Raw genomic sequence first — 20,200 nt, forward strand, 5'->3', positions numbered from 1 at the left:
AGCAGTTTGCAGGAGGAGCATCCCAGATCCCTGAGGCACATGTCAGCCTGGGTAGGAATCATCTCACCAGCTTTTTAGGAATACCTTGGAATTCACTGTAGGCTGCTGTCTGACTGCCAAGGCAGTGTAGAGGATGACTCAGATGAAACCTGCAACTTTCTAAGGATTAAAGTCAGGCTAGCAGCATGGATTTGCCTCTTCTCAGAAGAAATGCCATTGCTGAAATCCTAAATCATCCCTCTGCTGTGTGCCAGTGCTCCAGCTCATTCACAGAATTTATTATTGCATGAATCCTCTTGGAAACTGCCTGGTGCGGGAGAAGTACCACTGAAATTGTGGTACACAAGTGGCAAAATTAGATTTGAAACAGAAGTCATAGGTTTTGTCCTGCAGAGCCTGAAAAATCCACCTGTGCAATGTGAAGTGGGGATTTAAGCCTGTTCACAGACAGGATTTCAGGCTAAGGGTTGCTATGAGGAACCTGACACAAACTGCTTTTCCTAGAAGGAGTGAGGTGATCTTGGAATTGTCAAAAGATGGCTCATTCCAGACATTGTAGGCACTAGCCTTAGGAAGAGCTCTGGTGTGAGACAGGTACCTGCCCTCACAGAAAATCCAGAGACTTTAGAATGGGAAAAACTAAGGAAATGAGCCAGTTTCTGATGCTGTTTCCCAGTGAAAAGCTCTGCAGCAAATCCCTGATGTTGTATATTAAATAAAATAAAATGGGGCAGGAATTACCACATTGAAAAGAAACAAAAGAAAAAAATCCAAACCTGATTTAGGGGTAGCAACGAAATTAAAAAGATCAGTACTTCAGAGTTTATTCCTTGAGGCCAAGGCAATGAGGGTCATTCCATGGGGAATACAGGAACAGGACTGAACTCAGAGCCATGCACTCCAATGGCTGTCTCTGAGGTGCCACATGTGCAGAAGTGCCTCACAGAGCTGTCACCTCCAGCACAGTGTCCCCAGGCCCGTGGCTGCCCTCGTCACTCCCGCCTTTCTCCTCAAACACCCTCCGCAGAGCCACTCTGACCGAGCGCTGGAAGCGGCGCCGCTGGCAGCTCCCCACCAGCACGTAAATCACCGGGTTGAGGGAGCAGTTCAGCAGTGCCAGGAACAAAGAGGGGTCATCTGGGAATAAATCACCGGAATCTGGGAGATTGATGAAAACCTCCATGCAGAAAGGGATGCCAAAGGCAAAGAACAGCAGGACGTTGAGCACGATGGCCACAAAGAGCTTCCCTGGCTGCCGCCTGCGGGAGCCACAGCGCAGCTTGAGGAACAGGAGCAGGTTGGAAACCAACATCATGAGGGAAAAAACCACGGAAATGGCCAGGGCTACACCTGCAATGACGGTCCCAGAGGCTTCAGTGTAGGTGGAGGTGAGGTAGAGGGAGGAAACAAAAGCCCCTGCCAGGGCCCAGAGGGCCCCGCTGACGGCGGCTGAGAGGTGCCGGGGGCGGTGGCAGCGGTACCAGATGGGGCACAGGACGGAGACGCAGCGCTCCACGCTGAGGGCTGCCAGCAGCCCCAGGCTGCTCAGGTCAAACACGTGGCACGGGAACCCAAGGTCAAACACAAAGCGCTGATAGTGGTGAATAAAAGGAAACAAAGATGTGCAGAATGCTGCTAAGGACAGAAAAGCCAACAGAAGCAGGAGAAACAGGAGGAGCAGGGAGAAGTCTGCAACAGCCAGATTTAGGATGTAGACAGTGAAAGGGCTCTGCTTTGTGTGCAAGCCCAGGAACCACAAGACCACCCCATTCCCTGCCAGCCCACACAGGGAGATCCCCAGGCACACCCCTGCAAAGGCAATCAGGCTGGAGGGAATGCGGGAGCATTCTGATCTGATATATTCCTCCCAGTCCAGAGATCCATAAAGGGTATTGTTCAGGGTGAGGTTTGTTGTGCTGTTCTCCTCCATGGTGAACGATCCTGCTCCCAGCAGCTGCCTTCTCCCTTTCCCACCACCTCCTAGGGAAAGATGGGGAACCAGAGGGAAATAAGGGACATCAGCACTCCCAGTATTTCCCAACTGTCCACACAGCCCCACGCCAGCCCCAGGAAGAACCCCCACCCCTGCAGTGCCCAGGACTGGCTCCCAGCCTTCCAGCCCTGACTCTAGACAGGAATCTCCCACCACGCCATCCCTGAACTCCTACCTCCCGTAGGAACAGCACTGACACAGCAGCACCAGGAGAAAGGATTTGGGATGGCTGCTGGAACCACTGGCTCTGCTTCAGTCTCGTGCCTCGTGCCTGGGTGCAGCCCTTGGCCCAGAGATGATATCCCATGGTCAGAGCTCCCCTCAAAATCTCCCCACATCAGTGACAGCTTCCCCTCACATGTCCAGGGACACAGATCTTATCAGGAGGAGGTGGCCACATCACCCCCTTCCTCTGCCACTCTCCAACGTCATCCCACCATGCAAGGGCTTCTGCCTTTCACTGCGTGTGCCAGGTGGTCCATCCATCAACGCAGAAGGGGATACAAATCATTCCCAGGGATGGAGGATGGCAGAGGGGTGAGAAGATGAGTCGTAGACCTTCAGGAGTGGGAGAAATCACTGGTGTGCAGACATGCCATAGCACAAGTTTCTCAGTGTCTCTAGTGACATGTAAATCGTGCTCAAAAACTTCTTCCAACTTCCTTCTGGGAGAAACTTGCAGGAGTTGCACCTTCTTCCATCTCCCTCTCATGGATGGATGCTGAGCCTAAGTTCTCTCCTTGTTTCAAGTCTTCCTCTAGCTCCAAATCCTGAAGCCCCAGGCTGGACCCCCTGGAGAGCACATGGACCTTGTGCATTAACACATCCATCAGTTCTGGGGATGACAAGCACAGGATACAACTCCAAAGGAGATGGAAAACACATGAAAGAGGGGCAGAAGATAAATGCCAGTTCCCGTGCTGTGGAAGGCTGAGGTTGTGTGGCAAGAACCACTTGGAGATAAGAGCACTTTGCCGGCACCATGTACCCACGTACCTAATCTCTGAGGAGACACATGCCAGCAGGGGTGATGAGGCTGATGATTGGGATTAGACAGGATGGGATTAGAGGCTGTGGGCAAAGCCCTCGTGCAGTCCCGTGTCTGGGCACTGGTGATTTCCCACAGCAAGTGGACACAAGGACAGTGCTCATCCCCATGGCTGCTGCTCAGGGGCTCTGCTGGCATCTAAGGAGGTCTGGAATTTCTGAGGGGTTCAGAAAACCCAGTAACAGCTGAACAGATCATAGTGAAGTACCCCTTCCATGGACAGGATCTGCCCTCACCAGAGAAGGGTTTTGACCCAGGATTCCCAGCACCTGAAGAGACATAATATTATCTTATTTTCATTGCTTTAGATCCAGTAAATGATTAAAATTCAAAAGTCTGAGTGCTGCAGTAATGGGATCATAACAGATGAGCAGCGCCTCATGAAGAACTGGGAGGAGGAGAGGAAGGCAGTGACACGGCCACCTCCTCCTGATAAGATCTGTGTCCCTGGACATGTGAGGGGAAGCTGTCACTGATGTGGGGAGATTGTGAGGGGAGCTCTGACCATGGGATATCATCTCTGGGCCAAGGGCTGCAACCCAGGCATGAGGCACGAGACTGAAGCAGAGCCAGTGGTTCCAGCAGCCATCCCAAATCCTTTCTCCTGGTGCTGCTGTGTCAGTGCTGTTCCTACGGGAGGTAGGAGTTCAGGGATGGCGTGGTGGGAGATTCCTGTCTAGAGTCAGGGCTGGAAGGCTGGGAGCCAGTCCTGGGCACTGCAGGGGTGGGGGTTCTTCCTGGGGCTGGCGTGGGGCTGTGTGGACAGTTGGGAAATACTGGGAGTGCTGATGTCCCTTATTTCCCTCTGGTTCCCCATCTTTCCCTAGGAGGTGGTGGGAAAGGGAGAAGGCAGCTGCTGGGAGCAGGATCGTTCACCATGGAGGAGAACAGCACAACAAACCTCACCCTGAACAATACCCTTTATGGATCTCTGGACTGGGAGGAATATATCAGATCAGAATGCTCCCGCATTCCCTCCAGCCTGATTGCCTTTGCAGGGGTGTGCCTGGGGATCTCCCTGTGTGGGCTGGCAGGGAATGGGGTGGTCTTGTGGTTCCTGGGCTTGCACACAAAGCAGAGCCCTTTCACTGTCTACATCCTAAATCTGGCTGTTGCAGACTTCTCCCTGCTCCTCCTGTTTCTCCTGCTTCTGTTGGCTTTTCTGTCCTTAGCAGCATTCTGCACATCTTTGTTTCCTTTTATTCACCACTATCAGCGCTTTGTGTTTGACCTTGGGTTCCCGTGCCACGTGTTTGACCTGAGCAGCCTGGGGCTGCTGGCAGCCCTCAGCGTGGAGCGCTGCGTCTCCGTCCTGTGCCCCATCTGGTACCGCTGCCACCGCCCCCGGCACCTCTCAGCCGCCGTCAGCGGGGCCCTCTGGGCCCTGGCAGGGGCTTTTGTTTCCTCCCTCTACCTCACCTCCACCTACACTGAAGCCTCTGGGACCGTCATTGCAGGTGTAGCCCTGGCCATTTCCGTGGTTTTTTCCCTCATGATGTTGGTTTCCAACCTGTTCCTGTTCCTCAAGCTGCGCTGTGGCTCCCGCAGGCGGCAGCCAGGGAAGCTCTTTGTGGCCATCGTGCTCAACGTCCTGCTGTTCTTTGCCTTTGGCATCCCTTTCTGCATGGAGGTTTTCATCAATCTCCCAGATTCCGGTGATTTATTCCCAGATGACCCCTCTTTGTTCCTGGCACTGCTGAACTGCTCCCTCAACCCGGTGATTTACGTGCTGGTGGGGAGCTGCCGGCGGCGCCGCTTCCAGCGCTCGGTCAGAGTGGCTCTGCGGAGGGTGTTTGAGGAGAAAGGCGGGAGTGACGAGGGCAGCCACGGGCCTGGGGACACTGTGCTGGAGGTGACAGCTCTGTGAGGCACTTCTGCACATGTGGCACCTCAGAGGCAGCCAGAAGTATTGGAGACAAGAGCACTCCAAGCAGCGTAGCCAGCTCAGTCCAGTTCCCCAGCTGGGTTCATTCCCCATGGTACTGCCCTCGCTGCCCCATCCATAGGGAATAAACTCTGTTGATGAAGCAAAGTCTGCAAAAATGGACAGAGCAAGGGGAGTTGGTTTGGTGAAATTTGGGATGTAAGGTGGTAAGAGATGGGTGAAAATTACAATTTGGGGAAAAGGGAGAGGAAAAAGAGAGAAAGGGGAAAGGGAGAAAAGGGGAGAGGGAGAAAAAAAAGGAAAAAAATACATCAAAGGAAAAAAGGAAACTAAGCAAGAGAATGAATGGGAGAGAAACAGAAAAAAAAATAAAGTATGGGAGAAAGTAAAAAAATAAAAATTGAGAATGACAAAGGATTTGCTTGGAGAGGACAGATGAAGAAGGATATTCCTGGTGTGCTAAATCCCTATAAATATTTGGGTTAGTCACACAGGGGCTGGTCCTGCTCCCTCTGGAATCATTTGAGGAAAAGTTATTCACCTAAGCACAGCAGTGTTATACCAAAAAAACATCTGGAATTAGCTGTTATAAAATAAACTTGACTTTTTTCTCCTTTTTCAGTAGACACTGACTGGAAGGTTCTTCCTGTGCCTCAAATTAAAAAAATTATGTATCTGAGTTTACATTCTGTGTGTTTTTATCAGCTGATAAATCAGATAGCAGCAACAACAACAACTTTAAATACAATTTTTATCCCTTTAGGGGGGGAAAAAACAACAAAAAAGAGAATTCTGGTCTTTTTAACAATACAAAAATATTTTGTTTGTCCCAATGATAAAAACAGTTGTGATATCAAAAAGATCACATTTTGAACATGAATTTGTGAAGTTTTTCAAAGAAAATTACCCACATTGACTTATAAATGTTAGGTAGTATGACAGCACAAATAATCCCATTTTGCCCCTCAAAGGATTTGGTTTCGGAAGTAATTTGTTGAAAATCATGGTATGTATTTACCTTGTTCTGTTTCCTGTATTTTTCCCACTATCCTTAGATTTACTTGTATTGGTAAAGGAGATTTAAAAGCCATGGATTCTGATGTGTCCTTTTAAAGGAAGAAATTACAACCCAATGCATGCTGTAGATAAATACAGAGACTCTGTCAAGGGCTGGAGGAAATTACAATAACATGCAACAGTATAATAATATAAAATATTAATCTCCAGTCACATATTTCTTTGAAATACAGGACAAGTGAGGATGAAATTCAGTCAATAAGTTTTTAAAGCAAGTTGGAAGGTGATGGAGCCCTTTTCTGCTCTGTGGTGTGAAAAGAATCCCTGGTTCAGAGAAGAAATGGACTTGGTGGATGTGTATCTTTTCAGCCCTTGAAATGCTCACATTAGGAAGCCCAGAATGGCTGTGAGGGCCACAAAAGGCTGTGTGCGTGCTCTGACATGGAATGGGAATTCTAAGTGAAGAGGGATAGATGGATACTCCTTCAGGAATTTTTTGTCTGCTTCCCACAGAAGGATTGTTGGTACTGATCTCATTTTCAGAGATCTGAGTGAAAAGCAACACAGAATTTATGAGTTTATGAATGCCAAAGTTTTATCCTGAGCAGGATTTCTTTGATGAAATTCAGACACCAAAACATTTCAGTCTTATCAAATGGATATTATTTAAAAGTCACTGGAAGAAAGAAACAGGAACTTAAATACAAGTCAGGTAAATTCTGTGGTCCACGTGCTTATGTGTCATATGGGGCACTTAAAATAATGACCCAAAGTGGATCTTAAAATAATGAGGACTTAAAATTATGACCTAAAATGTCTACAAAGAGGGTACTGAGGGTCAGGTGAGATGAACCTTCCCCAGTACCTCAGAGTCCTTCAGTTCTGCCAAGACATTCTAGGCAGGATTTTAGGAGGACATGGTTATCGTGTCCCGCATTTCCTGCTCGTCTCTGTCATCCGCTGAGTCTTGGAAGGCCCTCTGGAATGCCAGCCTGAGGGTGAGCTGGAATTTCCAATCCCTGTAGCTTCCCACCAGGAAGTAAATGACGGGGTTGAGGGTGCTGTTGACGCAGGACAGCACAAAGCCAATTTCTGGGGAATACAGGAACTTGAGGCCCAGGAAGTCCAGGAGGATGAGGACACTGAGGGGCACAGCAAAAATGAGGAAGAAGAGGATGGTGAGCATGATGACAGTGAAGAGCCGGCCCGTTTGGAAGGGCTGGGAGCTGCACTTGACCCGCAGGAAGAGGGTGAGGCTGAAGAGCAGCATGAGAGGCGCGCAGATGAGGAAATCCAAGGCTCCGATGGTGATGAGCAGGCACTGGCAGGCCCTGGGAGAGCGGCGAATGGTGCACAGGACATATCCCAGAGTGTTCAGGAGCAGGGACAGGGCCCAGAGCAGGCCGGACACCACGGCAGACAGGTGCTTCGGGCAGTGTGTCCGGCACCAGATGGGGGACAGCACGGACAGGCAGCGCTCAATGCTGATGGCCATCAGCAGGTACAGGCCCGTGCCGTACATGAAGAGATCCAGGAAGAGGAAGATCCCAAACTGCACCCCCACGTTGAACTGCATCAGGTACTGCACGGTCTCCACGGCGATGCACAGCAGGTACCCGAAGTCGGCGGCCGCCAGGTTCAGGATGTAGACGGTGAAGTGGTTCCTGTGGATGCGGAAGCCCAGGTACCACACGACCAGGCTGTTCCCCACCATCCCACAGGCAGCACTCAGCAGGCAGAAGCTCTCCGTGAACTTGAGGACAGTGTAGGATGGCTGGGGCTGTCCCACAGCCCTGCTGTAGTTGGTCCCAGGAGCATGGATGGCTGTGGTTGGAAGGACCATTGGTGTGGTTGAGGGTCTCATGATGGGTGATTCGGACCTGGGAGCAGAGAGAGGAGAGGTGGTAACTCCAGGGTGACTTTTCTAGAGGCGTTCCTTGGTTTGTTCCAAGGCTTTGTAGCTAGAACTTGATCTCATGGATCTCTCAAAATAAATTGGTTTGGAAGGGACCAAGAGCCTGGAGTAACAGGATAAAGGGTGAAGGCTTTACACTGACAGAGTGTGGGTTTAGATGGGAGACTGGGAATAAATTCTTCCTTGTGAGGGTGGTGAAGCTCTGGCACAGGTTACCTAGAGAAACTGTGCCTGCCCCATCTGTGGAGGTGTCCAAAGCCAGGCTGGAGCAAACTGGGATAGTGGAAGGTGTCTCTGCCCATTGCAGGGGGTTGGAACTGGATGATCTTTAAGGTCCCTTCCAGCCCAAACCACTCTGGAATTCTGCGATTCCATGAAAACAATTGGTAGTTTTTTATATTAATGAGTGATTTCTGTTTTAATAAAGTGCCATTTGATGTGGTTCTTCTTGGTCCCATGTACAGTAACAAATAAACATTTTGGTTTGGCAGAGCCCTCAACTTCTCCCTCAGAAACTGCAAGAACCACATGTAAGAAACCACAGATTATCTTGTCCTCACTGGACATGGGAGCTGTGGCTCTGATAGCTTTTCCACACCACTCCATGAGTTAGGTCATTATTTCCTTCCCCGTGGTACTGAGATCTGATTGAGAATCTTGGGGATGAAAAAAATGGGTATAACACCTTTTTTATGGTCTGATGAGAACAAATACAGTGGCTCTTCTGCTGTCTCCCAACCAGCTGTTAATTTGGACATGGAAGGCAGAGAAGTTAAAAAGAGGATAGGAACAAAAAATGGGGTTTTCTGGGAAGATGTGAATCACTGAACCATGTAGCCAGCATGAATCCTCTGTTCTCTCTTTGTGGTGCAGCCACACACATGGAGACAGACTTCCAAAAGCACCCAGAACGTGACAGACTGAATCACTGCTGTTCCATCCCAGCACCCCAGGCACACTGACCTCATGGACAGGGGGAAAAGAAGTGTGTGGTGCAGGGAATTTCAAGGCCAAGTTGGATGGGGCTTGGAGTAACCTGGGCTAGTGGAAGGTGTCCCTGCCCATGGCATGGGGTGGGACTGGATGGGCTTTAAGGTCCCTTTCAGCCCAAATTATCGGAGGATTCTATGATTTCCTTTAGGGTTGATTGAAACCAGAGAACTTGTGGCACTGCAGAGCTGGATGGTCCCATTCTCAGCTCTTGTAGCACCTTGAGCACTTCTAGCATGAACACTGTGGAGAGCAGCCCTGTGGCTGTTCCTCCCTCACAGCCTGCTCCACGGGTGGCCACAAATGATCACGTTTTTGCAGAAATTAGCAGAAACAGCCTCAAGTTCTGTGCAGCTTTTCTGCTGCGAGAACAGAGGAAGGCCCGGTGGTTAAGTGGTTTCCTGGCTTCTGTGCAACCAAATTTCCACTTGATCTGAAGAGAGTGTGAACATTTGAGTGTCACCTAAGTTCTGTCTCAGCTCACTGCAGCCTCCATGAAATAAACAGGGCCAGGAGACTTCTTCTCCTTTTTAATGCCTTTATTAAAAGTGATCAGCTCAGGATTGGGCGGCTCGGCAGGGCTGCAGTCCCTGTCGCGTCTCCCAGGGTGACTCAGAGGAGGAGGATATGCGCAGCTCTGTCCACTAGGGGCAGAGCCGGGGGATCCAGTCCTCGTGGGATCCTTTAGGGCGTGATGTTCCCGTCAGATCTTGGTTTCCTTGATTCGGTCCTGCCCGGTCCCGGCGTCGGGACGACTCTCTGCTCAGGGCGAGAGGGGCTCCGCATCTCTGCAGGCTCAGCACTTGGCTCCTCATGTCTGGACATCACTTTAGTCTCTCAATTCTTAGGTGGCTCGTTGTTTTTAGGGTTTTCTCGTTGCATTTTGGAGTCGAGGTCTCAAAGCATGCTGGTCTTGGAGTCACTTTGCATAATCCCCCCCACCCTCTCAGGTGTCTTCCCTATGCTGGAAGAGAGCACTGCCTCAGGGAAGGGCCATCACCCCACCCAGCCAGGCCTTTTACTAATACAAAAGAGGAGATAAGCCTCAATGACCCGTGATTACAATAACAAAGCACCAAGAACCCTGGCAGAGACAGAGACCTGGCTGCGTCCCTGTAACTCTTTCTCACAAAAAAATAGTAACTGAATTTTTGTTCATAACAGTCCCCCCTCTTTTTCTTTGATCGAGCTTAAATTCTTAAGCTCGCATCAACTCACAATTTTTTGTTTTGAATCTACTATAAATCTCTTGTGCTCTTTGGCAATCATGGTTACTTAAACTTGTTACTTTTCTTGGTTTTTCCAGATTGGTTTGTACAGCTAATACTGTTTTACTAAAACAGATAAATAAGCATAGTAAAAAGAGCAATCCTCCAAGTCTACATATAGTGAGAAAAACTACCTTTTCCCATACATATTTTCTGAAAATCTTTAAGTTCTCCCACCCACTGGGATCAAGTGTAGGAGTTTGATCTTGATTATTTACACATGCCAATGTTTTTATTTCGTTTGAAATGTCCCTAATAATTGAATTATTTATTTTTAATACTGCCTGGAGCCGGATGACTTTGTTCAACACAGATTTTGGGATCTGAACTTGGCTTTTACAATTTTGGATTTTCCCAATTTCTATTTCACTTTCCCGGTTTTGTTTAATTTCTCCCAAATCATTATATATAGGAACTCCCAAACTTGATCCAGTTTCTTTGGGTAATAAGAAAATTGGTGTTATCACCTTAGCAATGCAGTTGCCAGATGAGATCAAACTTAGGGGTTTAGAGTTCCCCTGAAATGTGTTCCAAAAGGGGTTTATCTCTTTTCCAGTACACTCATATAAATACTTGTAACAAACAGTTTTTCTTACCATTTTCACCATTTCTTTGCTTTTTACTAGATCTGCTGAGCTTGTTTCAGCAGCATCACATTCAAAGCACAACCAGGCTTCCTCTATAGGGCACTCTCCTAGGAGTGGCTGCCTAAAAGTGGCAGTATTCTGGGCTATCCAATACACTCTCTTATTTTTCTCATAAAGGACCAATTGGGAGAGGTTAACACAATCAGGGTTAGAACTGATGTGGACTCTCGACAAGGAGCTCTCTTCCTCCTCATAGAGGGGTTGGTAGCACTCTCTGCATGGCTCAGCTGGGCTCCCCTGAGCACCACCAGCAATCAGAGCCATCAGTACTACCCTTCCCAAGAGTCCGGTATGGGTCATCTTGCACAGCCTGCCCGGCCTTGCCTCTTGGGGAATTTTTTTCTGAGGAGAAGCTTCCAAGCTCTTTAGAGTCCCTTCTACCTGCTTCTCTGGTTAAGCCTCTCTTGGTCTGTTCCCTACAAATTTTAGTTTCCCCCCCAGGGGAGTGTTCTGTAGAGGGTTAACCTGGAGTCTTTAGAAGTATATTGGGGAACTTAAACTAGAATTACTTATTTACAGCCTTAAATTTTTTACCAACATAATTTACACAAAACAGTTTTGAAACATTTTAAGCAATATTACAACTCTGATACCAATTTTTTTCTCTATACGGTTCAGTCTTTTTGACTCTTCCTTCTGAGAGTCAACTTTAAATCTCAGTATACTCAGGTGAATTAACTTGTGATGTGGATGAATCCTTATCTCGTGCCCGGAGGTGAGTGGTGTGGACTCTGGCTCAATGCCAGAGGGAAAAACTGAGAGTCTGCCCAATGCCAGAATGAGACAGGGGTGGAGTCCGGTCCAATGCCAGAAGGAGAATGGGGTGCAGTCCGGTCCAATACCAGAATGCCAGAGGGAAAAACTTGGTGTTGAATCCTGGTCCAATACCAGGGGTGAGAGTGATGTGAGTCCAACTGTCTTAGTAATGAAGAATACCTGAAACGGGCTTTCAAACACAGGCATTAATGGTCTACTGTTAATGATTTTATCAAAACTCAGCTTCTCTATTTAATGTTATCAGTAATTTCTCTTTTTCCATAGTTTGTATGTTTCTCTCATCAACTTCTACATACTCTGTAGTTTGGAAGGAGTTGTATTTCTCAGCTAACTTAACTCCCAAAGTACTTTTATTCTCCTATTTTTTCTGTGTATTTAATTCACTGGTTTTCTGTTCTATTTTCAAGATCTTATTTATTTAACTCTTGCTTCTGTTTCTTACTTTTACTTACAGCTTAAATACTTCTTTCAACCCCTTACACTTTATCTCTTTTTCCCTTTTTTTTTCTTACACCATTCTTTTTTACACAATACACTTCCTTCTAAGGAGATGTGGTAAAACTTGTAATGCACAATCTACATTACCTCTATTCTAATTCGTTTATATTCACTCTCTCATTTCTCATTCACTTTCACACATTCCTCCACACCTTTAAGACACAAACTTATTGCTAGAAAATCACAGGTCCCTATAGCCCCCCCTCACCTTGGGGTTGGCCCACAGGTCTCAGTATCTCTGGGCCTCTTGGAAGGGCCCTGACTCTGGTTGCCTCTGGTGCACATTCACCTGTGAGGCTGCCTGCATGTCACGCTCTTAGAACTACGGCTCCCTCACACATCTGGAGAGCACTAGTCTGGTTTGCAGGTCACACACACACACGCTTTGGTCACAGCCCCCACCCGCCCGGGAGACACAAGCCTGGTTTGCAGGTCACACACACACTTCCACTGCCCCCTTCCCACCTGCCCGGGAAGTTGAGGCTGACTTTTCTTGTGACTCACTCTCACACACACAACAAGACAACAATAAGGTACCTTTTACTTTCACACCACTTATTACAAGTTAAGTATTACTGGCCAGTTTTGGTGCTATTGGATGTCCTTTTTGCCTAGCTGTTTTTGTCTAACCTCAGATGTTACTTTGTTGAGACAGGACTTGCTGTTTTTGTCTAACCTCAGATGTTACTTTGTTGAGACAGGACTTATCTGCTCCTGTATCAACCAAGAATTCAAATTCCTCATTTAAGGGTCCCACTTCAAAGTTTACCAAGGGCTCTTCTAGATGTTGCATCGGGTCCCCTAAAGTATAAAGCCCCTGACCCTCTAGTTGTCACTTCTAAGGATCTTCCCTAAATTATCTTGTTCCCTGACTATTGCTACATCGAGACTGAGCTTTCTACAAAACCTCCTGGTGTGTCCTGGCTCTCCACAGTAATAGCAATGTCGTTCTCTCAAAGGGACTTGAGGTGTCTCTATCCCTTTTGCACCTGACAGTACAAGAGGCCTATCCTTGCCTCCTCCTGGTGGTGGACCCGCCCACCCTGCACTTTCTCTGGCTACAGCAACCATGATCTTAGCCTTGGCCTTTGCTTTTTCTTCCTCCCTCCTTAAATACACCTTCAATGCCTCTCTTAATTACTCATTAATGTCCTTCGTTTGCCAATCTTCCATCTTTTCCAATTTTCTCCTTATATCAGGCCAAGATTTGGTAACAAATTGGACTTTTAGTAGCATTTGACCTTCTGGGGTGTCTGGGTCTATTCTAGAGTACAACTGGAAGTTCTGCTTTAGGCAGTTAAGCCAGGCAGCAGGAGCTTCCTCTTTCTCCTCCGTGCCCTCAAATGCCAATTGGGTGTTAGTTCCTTTGGGAACTGACTCTTTGATCCCCCGTATTATCAAAGATCTATATTCCATCATGGCCTTCCTCCCCTCCTCCTGGTTAGGGTTCCAGCTGGGATCCGTTAGTGGCAATTTCTGTTCACCTGATGGCACCTGGGGGCCTGGACGGTTATCTTTCTCCCAAATTCTTATGCCAGCCACCCTAATCATCTGGACTTCTTCTGGAGAAAATAATATACTCAGGATGGAATTCATCTCCCCCCAAGTGTAGATATTTGGACCTAGAAATTGATCCACTTGGTTGGCTATGCCCACTGGGTCCTCAACTAAATGCCCCAACTCTTTCTTGAATCCTCTCACCTCAGAAGCAGTTAGGGGAGCATTCACAAAGCCAACACCTCCCACTACTCCTCCCATAGGAACCTCTCTGAGGGGAAAGAGTCTCTCCGCCTTGGAGGTCTTGGATCTGGTGCTACAGTACAACCCATCTTCAGATGCCAAACTACTTTGAGGGATATCTGGGTTACCCTGAACTTTCTGCCCATCAGCAGCTGTATTTGCTGATAGCTGTTTATCGGGCGAGGAGGCATTTGTGTCCCAACTAGGAGGAGGTAAAGGGACAGCAACAGGAGGGGGAGAAGAGCCTGAGTGAATATTAAGTGCCGCTGGAGAAGGGGTGGAGAATCCAGCAGGTGGAGTAGGCCCTTGTGGTGGTGCAGAAGGAACTGGAGGGGATACTGGGTTTATCATAGCGGAAGCTGAAGAGGTAGAAGGAGGAGTTTGAACAGGTGGTAGTGAGATGGCAGCCGGGGGAAGAACCGGACCTGCCATTTGAGGTGCTTGAAGAAGAGGATTATAAAGTGGAGGGGCAGAAGGAGGCAAATAATCCAGGGGATCCCATCTTTTACTAGTCCTATCATCCCCTCCTTCATTCCCCTCTTTCTTCCTCTGTACCTTACAAATTCGCACCCCTTCATCCCCAACAGCGCTCTTTAACCAGCAAGCTACATACAATAATTGCTCAGGATCAGTATCCCCTCGAGCTGTCAGATAATTATTTAACAGCTGGCACATCCACTTATCCTTTGTCCCACACCAAGGCCATCCTCCTTGTATCTCTAATTCTGGCCACACTTCCATACAACAATGGATCATTTTCGCTTTATCTAATCCCTCCGTGGCCTCTATAGAATCCCATTTTACTAACAGTTCTCCTAAGGGACTATTAGGATGTATATACCTCAGTCTCTTACCGGTCTTTCTACTATTACACCCTCCCATTTTACAGGTCTCAACAGTAAAAAATCCCAAAGGTGCCTTTACTGACCAGTAATTTCAAAAAGAACCTTCTTTGAGGAGCTTCAGCCTCCTCCACTGAAACTTCGAATTTCTGCCTGATGCTCAGGACTTTATACTGAAACAACTGCCCGATCTCTTAATTGCCCAGCTTTCCCCACGTCAGGTCTTACATCTATCGGGGCTTGAACACACGAAGCCTCGGCCTAAGAATCCGGGTCGTGCCTGACTCCCTCTGTCAGGAAAAACAACTGCCTGATTTTTAGTTTGCCTAACCCGCCAATTTTTAGGCTTCACCGTAACAAGACTTAAACGCAAACCACAGCCTCCTTCGTTGGGGTTTGTGCCTGGCTCCTGTGCCAGGACTTACTTTTGCCTGCAGGGCTTGTGAGCTACCCGAATCCTTCTCGGGACTGACAAAATCTTACGCGAATCCTTCTCGAGACTTACAAATGCTACCCGAATCCTTCTCAGGACTGACAAAATCTTATGCGAATCCTTCTCGAGACTTACAAATGCTACCCGAATCCTTCTCGGGACTGACAAATCTGCCTGACTTTCCTCTGTCAGGGCCTATTTTGGGTGCGTGCCACTCATACAAATATTCCCTCCGCACGCCTGGAGGGGGGGGGGCCCTTTATTCCCCCTTGGAAGACGACTCACTCACGCTAATTCCAAGCACTGCCCCCTGTTCCCGGCCAGACCCTTCGCAGGAGTCCGGAAACGCGGTACTGAGGGGTCCACTCTCACTTTGAAGGTCCGGCTGCCAGCCTTCGTCTCATTCACACACACATGCGCACGTCTCCCACTCCCGCCACCGGCTTTCTCACCAATCCGGTGCTCCTCTGCGTCGCTGCTCCTGAGCAGATCCCTCTGGTCCTGGTAGCCAGCTGTCCTGAAGTCCAAGATGGCCAGTCTTGAGTCTTCTTGCGGCGTGGCTATTCTGGATGAGAGCCCCCAGCTGAAATAAACAGGGCCAGGAGACTTCTTCTCCTTTTTAATGCCTTTATTAAAAGTGATCAGCTCAGGATTGGGCATCCCGGCAGGGCTGCAGTCCCCGTCGTGTCTCCCAGGGTGACTCAGAGGAGGAGGATATGCGCAGCTCCGTCCACTAGGGGCAGAGCCGGGGATCCAGTCCTCATGGGAGCCTTTAGGGCGTGATGTCCCCGTCAGATGTTGATCCTGTGAGCTTCCCAGATGGCTAGTCCCGGCGTTGGGACGACTCTCTGCTCAGGGCGAGAGGGGCTCCGAAGGTGTTCAGCATCTCTGCAGGCTCAGCACTTGGCTCCTCATGTCTAGGCATCATTTTAGTCTCTCAATTCTTATTTGGCTCGTTGTTTTTGGGGTTTTCTCTGTGCCTCTGGAGTCGGGGTCCCACAAAGCATTCTGGACTTTGGAGTCACTTTGCATAACCCCCCCCACCCTCTCAGGTGTCTTTCCTATGCTGGAAGAGAGCACAGCCTCGGGGAAGGGCAATCTACCGCACCCAGCCAGGCCTTTTACTAGCACAAAAGAGGAGATAAGCTCTAACGACCCGTGATTACCATGACAAAACACTAAGAACTTTGGCAGAGACAGAGACCTGGCTGCGTCCCTGTAACTCTTTCTCACAAAAAAATATTAACTGAATTTTTGTTCGTAACACATGTCCTCTGCTATTCCCTAGTAAGCATTTTATTATCTAATTGTCTTTTATCAAGATGTTTCTATTTCCCCGATTTATCTTGTTTGCCACCTATCTTGTTTTAATTCCCCCCCCTTTTTTTTTTGCTTCTCTAAACTTTGGAATTTCCAATTTTTCTTCATTTGGAGTTAATAATAACTCTTTCAGCTCTATTTTCTGCTGCACCTTTAGCTTCTTGATCTGCCAATTATTTTTTCTTATTTCTGGATTTTTACCTTTTGGTGTCCTTTAATATGTATTATTACTATCTCTCTTAGGTAATTTTAATGCCTCTAAACCCTCAAAAATAAGTTTCTCATGTACGAATCTTTTTCTTCTTTAATTAAGTAATCTCCCTTTTTAAATTTTTTTAAGGTACGTGCTACTCTAAAGGCATACCTTGTATCAATATATAACTCTTTTGTGTTAAATTTTCTAATGCTCTTTTTAAGTATATAATTCACAAGTTTCCATGTTTTTTCTCATCAACTTCTGCATACCCTGTATTTTGCAAGGAGTTGTATTTCTGTTTGTTAACATAACTCCCAAAGTGGTATCTTGGGGTATTTCTGTTGGTAATTTTTTCCTGTTTTTCTTTTCCTGTATTCACCTTACTGGATTTCTGTCTCATTTTGCAATATTCTATCTATTTGTCTTTTGCTTCTGTTTTTTACTTTTTACTAACAACTTAAATGCCACTTTTCTTTCAACTACTTACACCCAACAAAACCCCTGTCACTTACACTGCTTTTCAATACTGTCTACCTCCCTCCAAGGAGATATGGTAAGGCTTAAAATGTACACTCTGCATTACCTATACTCTCATTCGTCTACATTCACTCACTTTTATTTCTCATTCACTTTCATACATTTTTCACACCCTCAAGACACAAAGTGGATCCTTATTGCTAGAAAATCACAGGTCCTTGTGGCCCCCTCTTTCCCCTTGGGGTTTATCTCCAGGTCTCAGTGTCACTGGGCCCTGACTCTGGCTGCCTCCGGTGCCCGTTCACCTGTGAGGCTGTCTGCGTGTCTTTCACACTCTTCAGCTACGGCCCCTCACACACCCAGGGGCACGCCCAAGTCACTCACTCCTCTTCGGCCCAGAAGCCCCCACCTACCCAGGAACTACAGCCTGGTGTGCAGGTCACTTATTACAGTGACCTTAGATGGTCACTGTGGTGAGAGAAGGATGAGAATCTTGTTTCTTGATCAGAAGGCCTGATTTATTCATATATGATATATAATACATTATAACTATACTAAAAAGAATATGAAGAGAAGTTGCAGAGAGCTGCTAAGCTAAGAATAGAATAGAAGGAATGAATAACAAAGTTCTGTGTCCAGGGAATCTGTCCCTGAGCTGGTCCTGTAATTGGCCCTTAATGGTACACATGGAAGATGAGCCAATCACAGGGACACCTGCTACATTTCACAGCAGCTGATAACAATTGTTTACATTCTTCTTCTGGGGCTCTGCTTCCCAGAAGATGGACAAATGTGAAAGAAAGGATTTCTATGAAAAAATGTCTGCGACAGTCACTCACTCCTCTTTCCACTGCCTCCCTCTTCCCACCTGTCCAGGAAGCTGAGGCTGACTTTGTGTGTGTCTCACTCTCACACACCATAAAACAACAATAAGGTACCTTTTACTTTCACATCACCTATTACAAGTTTAGGTGTTCCTGGCCAGTCCCGGTGCTGTTGGATATCCCTCAAGCCAGCTGTGTTATCCAACCCCAGATGCTCTTGGGTAATTTTCCCTCAGTCCTGCCGTGTTGTCCAACCCCAGATGCTCTTGGGTATTTTTCCCTCAATCCAGCTGTGTTGTTCAACCCCAGATGCTCTTGGGCATTTTCAGTCCCTCAACCCAGTGGTGTGGTACAACTACAGATGCTCTTGGGCAATTTGTTTTGCTGTATTGTCCAACCCTGGATGTTCTTGGGCATCTTTTTATCCCTCAATCTGGCTGTGTTGTTCAACCCTGGATCCTGCTGGGCAAAAATTTTTCCCTCAATCCAGCTGTGTTGTCCAACCCTGGCTGCTATTGGGCAAAATATTCATCCCCTAATCTAGCTGTGTTGTCCCACCCTGAGTGTTCTTGGGCATATCCTCACTCCGACAGAATTCTGCTCAACTCTGCTCTTGGATGCTCTTGGAATATAAATCCCTCAACCCAGCAGGTTTTTAGGGGCCCCTCCTGTCCCGTTTCCTAGTGGATTGGTCTAGGAAACCTTGCTCCCTACCTCCGGAGGGGTCCAACCCCTCCCTGAGACCACGTCCCAGTTGCCCCAGGGGATTCTTTCACTCTCTTATCACTCGCTTCGTCTCTTTATTGGCCGCTTTTCTCGCGAAAAGACGAAAACGCAGCATGGGAGACTCCTCACTCACTTGGCAGGTCTGGGACAACCAGCCCGCCTCTCATTCACACACATTCATGCCCCCGTATCTGCCCTGCCGAGAAATACTTACCAATCCTTTTTCCTTCCCGGGTTCTTCGTGTGCACTACTACTCTTAGGGGGCCAATTACTGCGGTTGTAGGGAGCCTTTTTCCCTTCTCTTTGTTTTATTGCCTCCTTTTGTCCACAGATCGTAACCTGCGTCTGTCGGTCACTTCAGGGGAAACAGAGCGAGGCTGCCAATGGGGCAGGGCGCACCTTCCCCACTCTGACTCTCCTAAAGCACAAGCAGCGATGTGTTAGTAACCATCATCTGCTAACAAATTGTGAAAAACACCAATCACTTGTTTTTAAAATTTTTAAAAGTTTAATAGTAATAAAATAGTTAAAAAGAATAGTAACACAATTAGAGTAATAACAATTTGAACAAATTGAATTAGGACAATATGAGACAATAAAAACAAAGAGTTACGGACGTCCGGGTGCCTTTTTCTGGGCAGCACGAACCGGAGAAAGGACACCCTTAAACAAAGGATTAACCCTTAAGAACAATAGCCCGTTGCATATTCATACACTTCATACATGATGCATAAATTCCATTCAAACACACGATTCCATCTGGTCAGTGTCAGCTTCTTCCTTCTAATCCTAACAGTGCCTCCTAGGCGGGAAGAAGTTCGTTTCTTCTGATAAGAAGGCAATAAATTCTCTTTCTCTGAAAGACTTAGGTGTCATGTGGCTGCTATCTCGCTGCAAGCCCTTCTTGTTAAACAAAGCATCTTACATAGCATAGTTTGTATTTGAACAATTTTCATAACCTAAAACTATGTTTAACACAGTACTTAAAAGAATTAATACATCATTACTTTCTAACACAACACATATAATATTCATTTTAATATTTGCAAAAGGCCAATCATAAAATACATGCATTTTACACATACTTATGATAGATAAAACCCCTGTTGTACTCCCTGTCACCACACACAGATCAGGGAGAGATCCTTCTGCCTGTGCTGTGCAGGTAAAGAATTCCTGCTTCCAAATGCTTCCCATTGTGTTAGAAAGTTTACTTCAGCTGATCTCAGTGTCAAGATACAGAAGGGATGCTTAGGGCAGAGGAGGGGGAAGCTGGGAGGGCCCTGTGGTCACCAGGAGAGGGTGTCAGGAACAGAGCAGCTGCTGCAGGAGAGGAAGGTGGGGTAGGGAGGAAGGCAAACATTCCACTGACCTGTTCCCTGTGGGGCAGCAGCAGGCAAAGGGATCTGTGCAGATCAGCGGCGCTTCCTGGTCCCTCTTGCTCCTTTGGGATCCATGTCCTAAAGCGGCTCCTGCCAGGTCAGGGACATGAAGGAGAAAGTGCCCAGGTCACCAGGAGCTCCACATTCCCATCCTGCTGGCTCCTCTCTGTTCCCTTTCCCGGTGTTGTTTCGCAAGGTTTGGTGGAGTCAGGAGGGAGTAG

General features: G+C 47.5%; 3 protein-coding genes across 3 annotated transcripts; 1 reads left to right on the forward strand and 2 right to left on the reverse strand.

Annotated features, from left to right (window-relative positions):
* Nucleotides 1–940: 940 nt before the first annotated feature.
* Nucleotides 941–2,479, reverse strand: LOC141729235 (mas-related G-protein coupled receptor member H-like). Its single transcript, XM_074542137.1, has 2 exons — nt 2,431–2,479; nt 941–1,980 (listed from the first exon to the last, which is right to left on the reverse strand). The coding sequence occupies exons 1-2, from the start codon at nt 2,477–2,479 to the stop codon at nt 941–943; spliced, it is 1,089 nt and encodes a 362-aa protein (XP_074398238.1).
* Nucleotides 2,480–2,975: 496 nt separating this feature from the next.
* On the forward strand, nt 2,976–4,908 carry LOC141729236 (mas-related G-protein coupled receptor member H-like). Its single transcript, XM_074542138.1, has 2 exons — nt 2,976–2,985; nt 3,869–4,908. The coding sequence occupies exons 1-2, from the start codon at nt 2,976–2,978 to the stop codon at nt 4,906–4,908; spliced, it is 1,050 nt and encodes a 349-aa protein (XP_074398239.1).
* A 1,750-nt stretch (nt 4,909–6,658) lies between these two features.
* On the reverse strand, nt 6,659–7,807 carry LOC141729260 (proto-oncogene Mas-like). Its single transcript, XM_074542162.1, has one exon. It carries the CDS (start codon nt 7,805–7,807, stop codon nt 6,851–6,853), a length of 957 nt encoding a protein of 318 aa, XP_074398263.1. The 3' UTR covers nt 6,659–6,850.
* Between the last annotated feature and the right edge of the window lie 12,393 nt (nt 7,808–20,200).

Source organism: Zonotrichia albicollis, chromosome 6, assembly GCF_047830755.1.
Source record: "Zonotrichia albicollis isolate bZonAlb1 chromosome 6, bZonAlb1.hap1, whole genome shotgun sequence".
Lineage (NCBI taxonomy): Eukaryota > Metazoa > Chordata > Aves > Passeriformes > Passerellidae > Zonotrichia > Zonotrichia albicollis.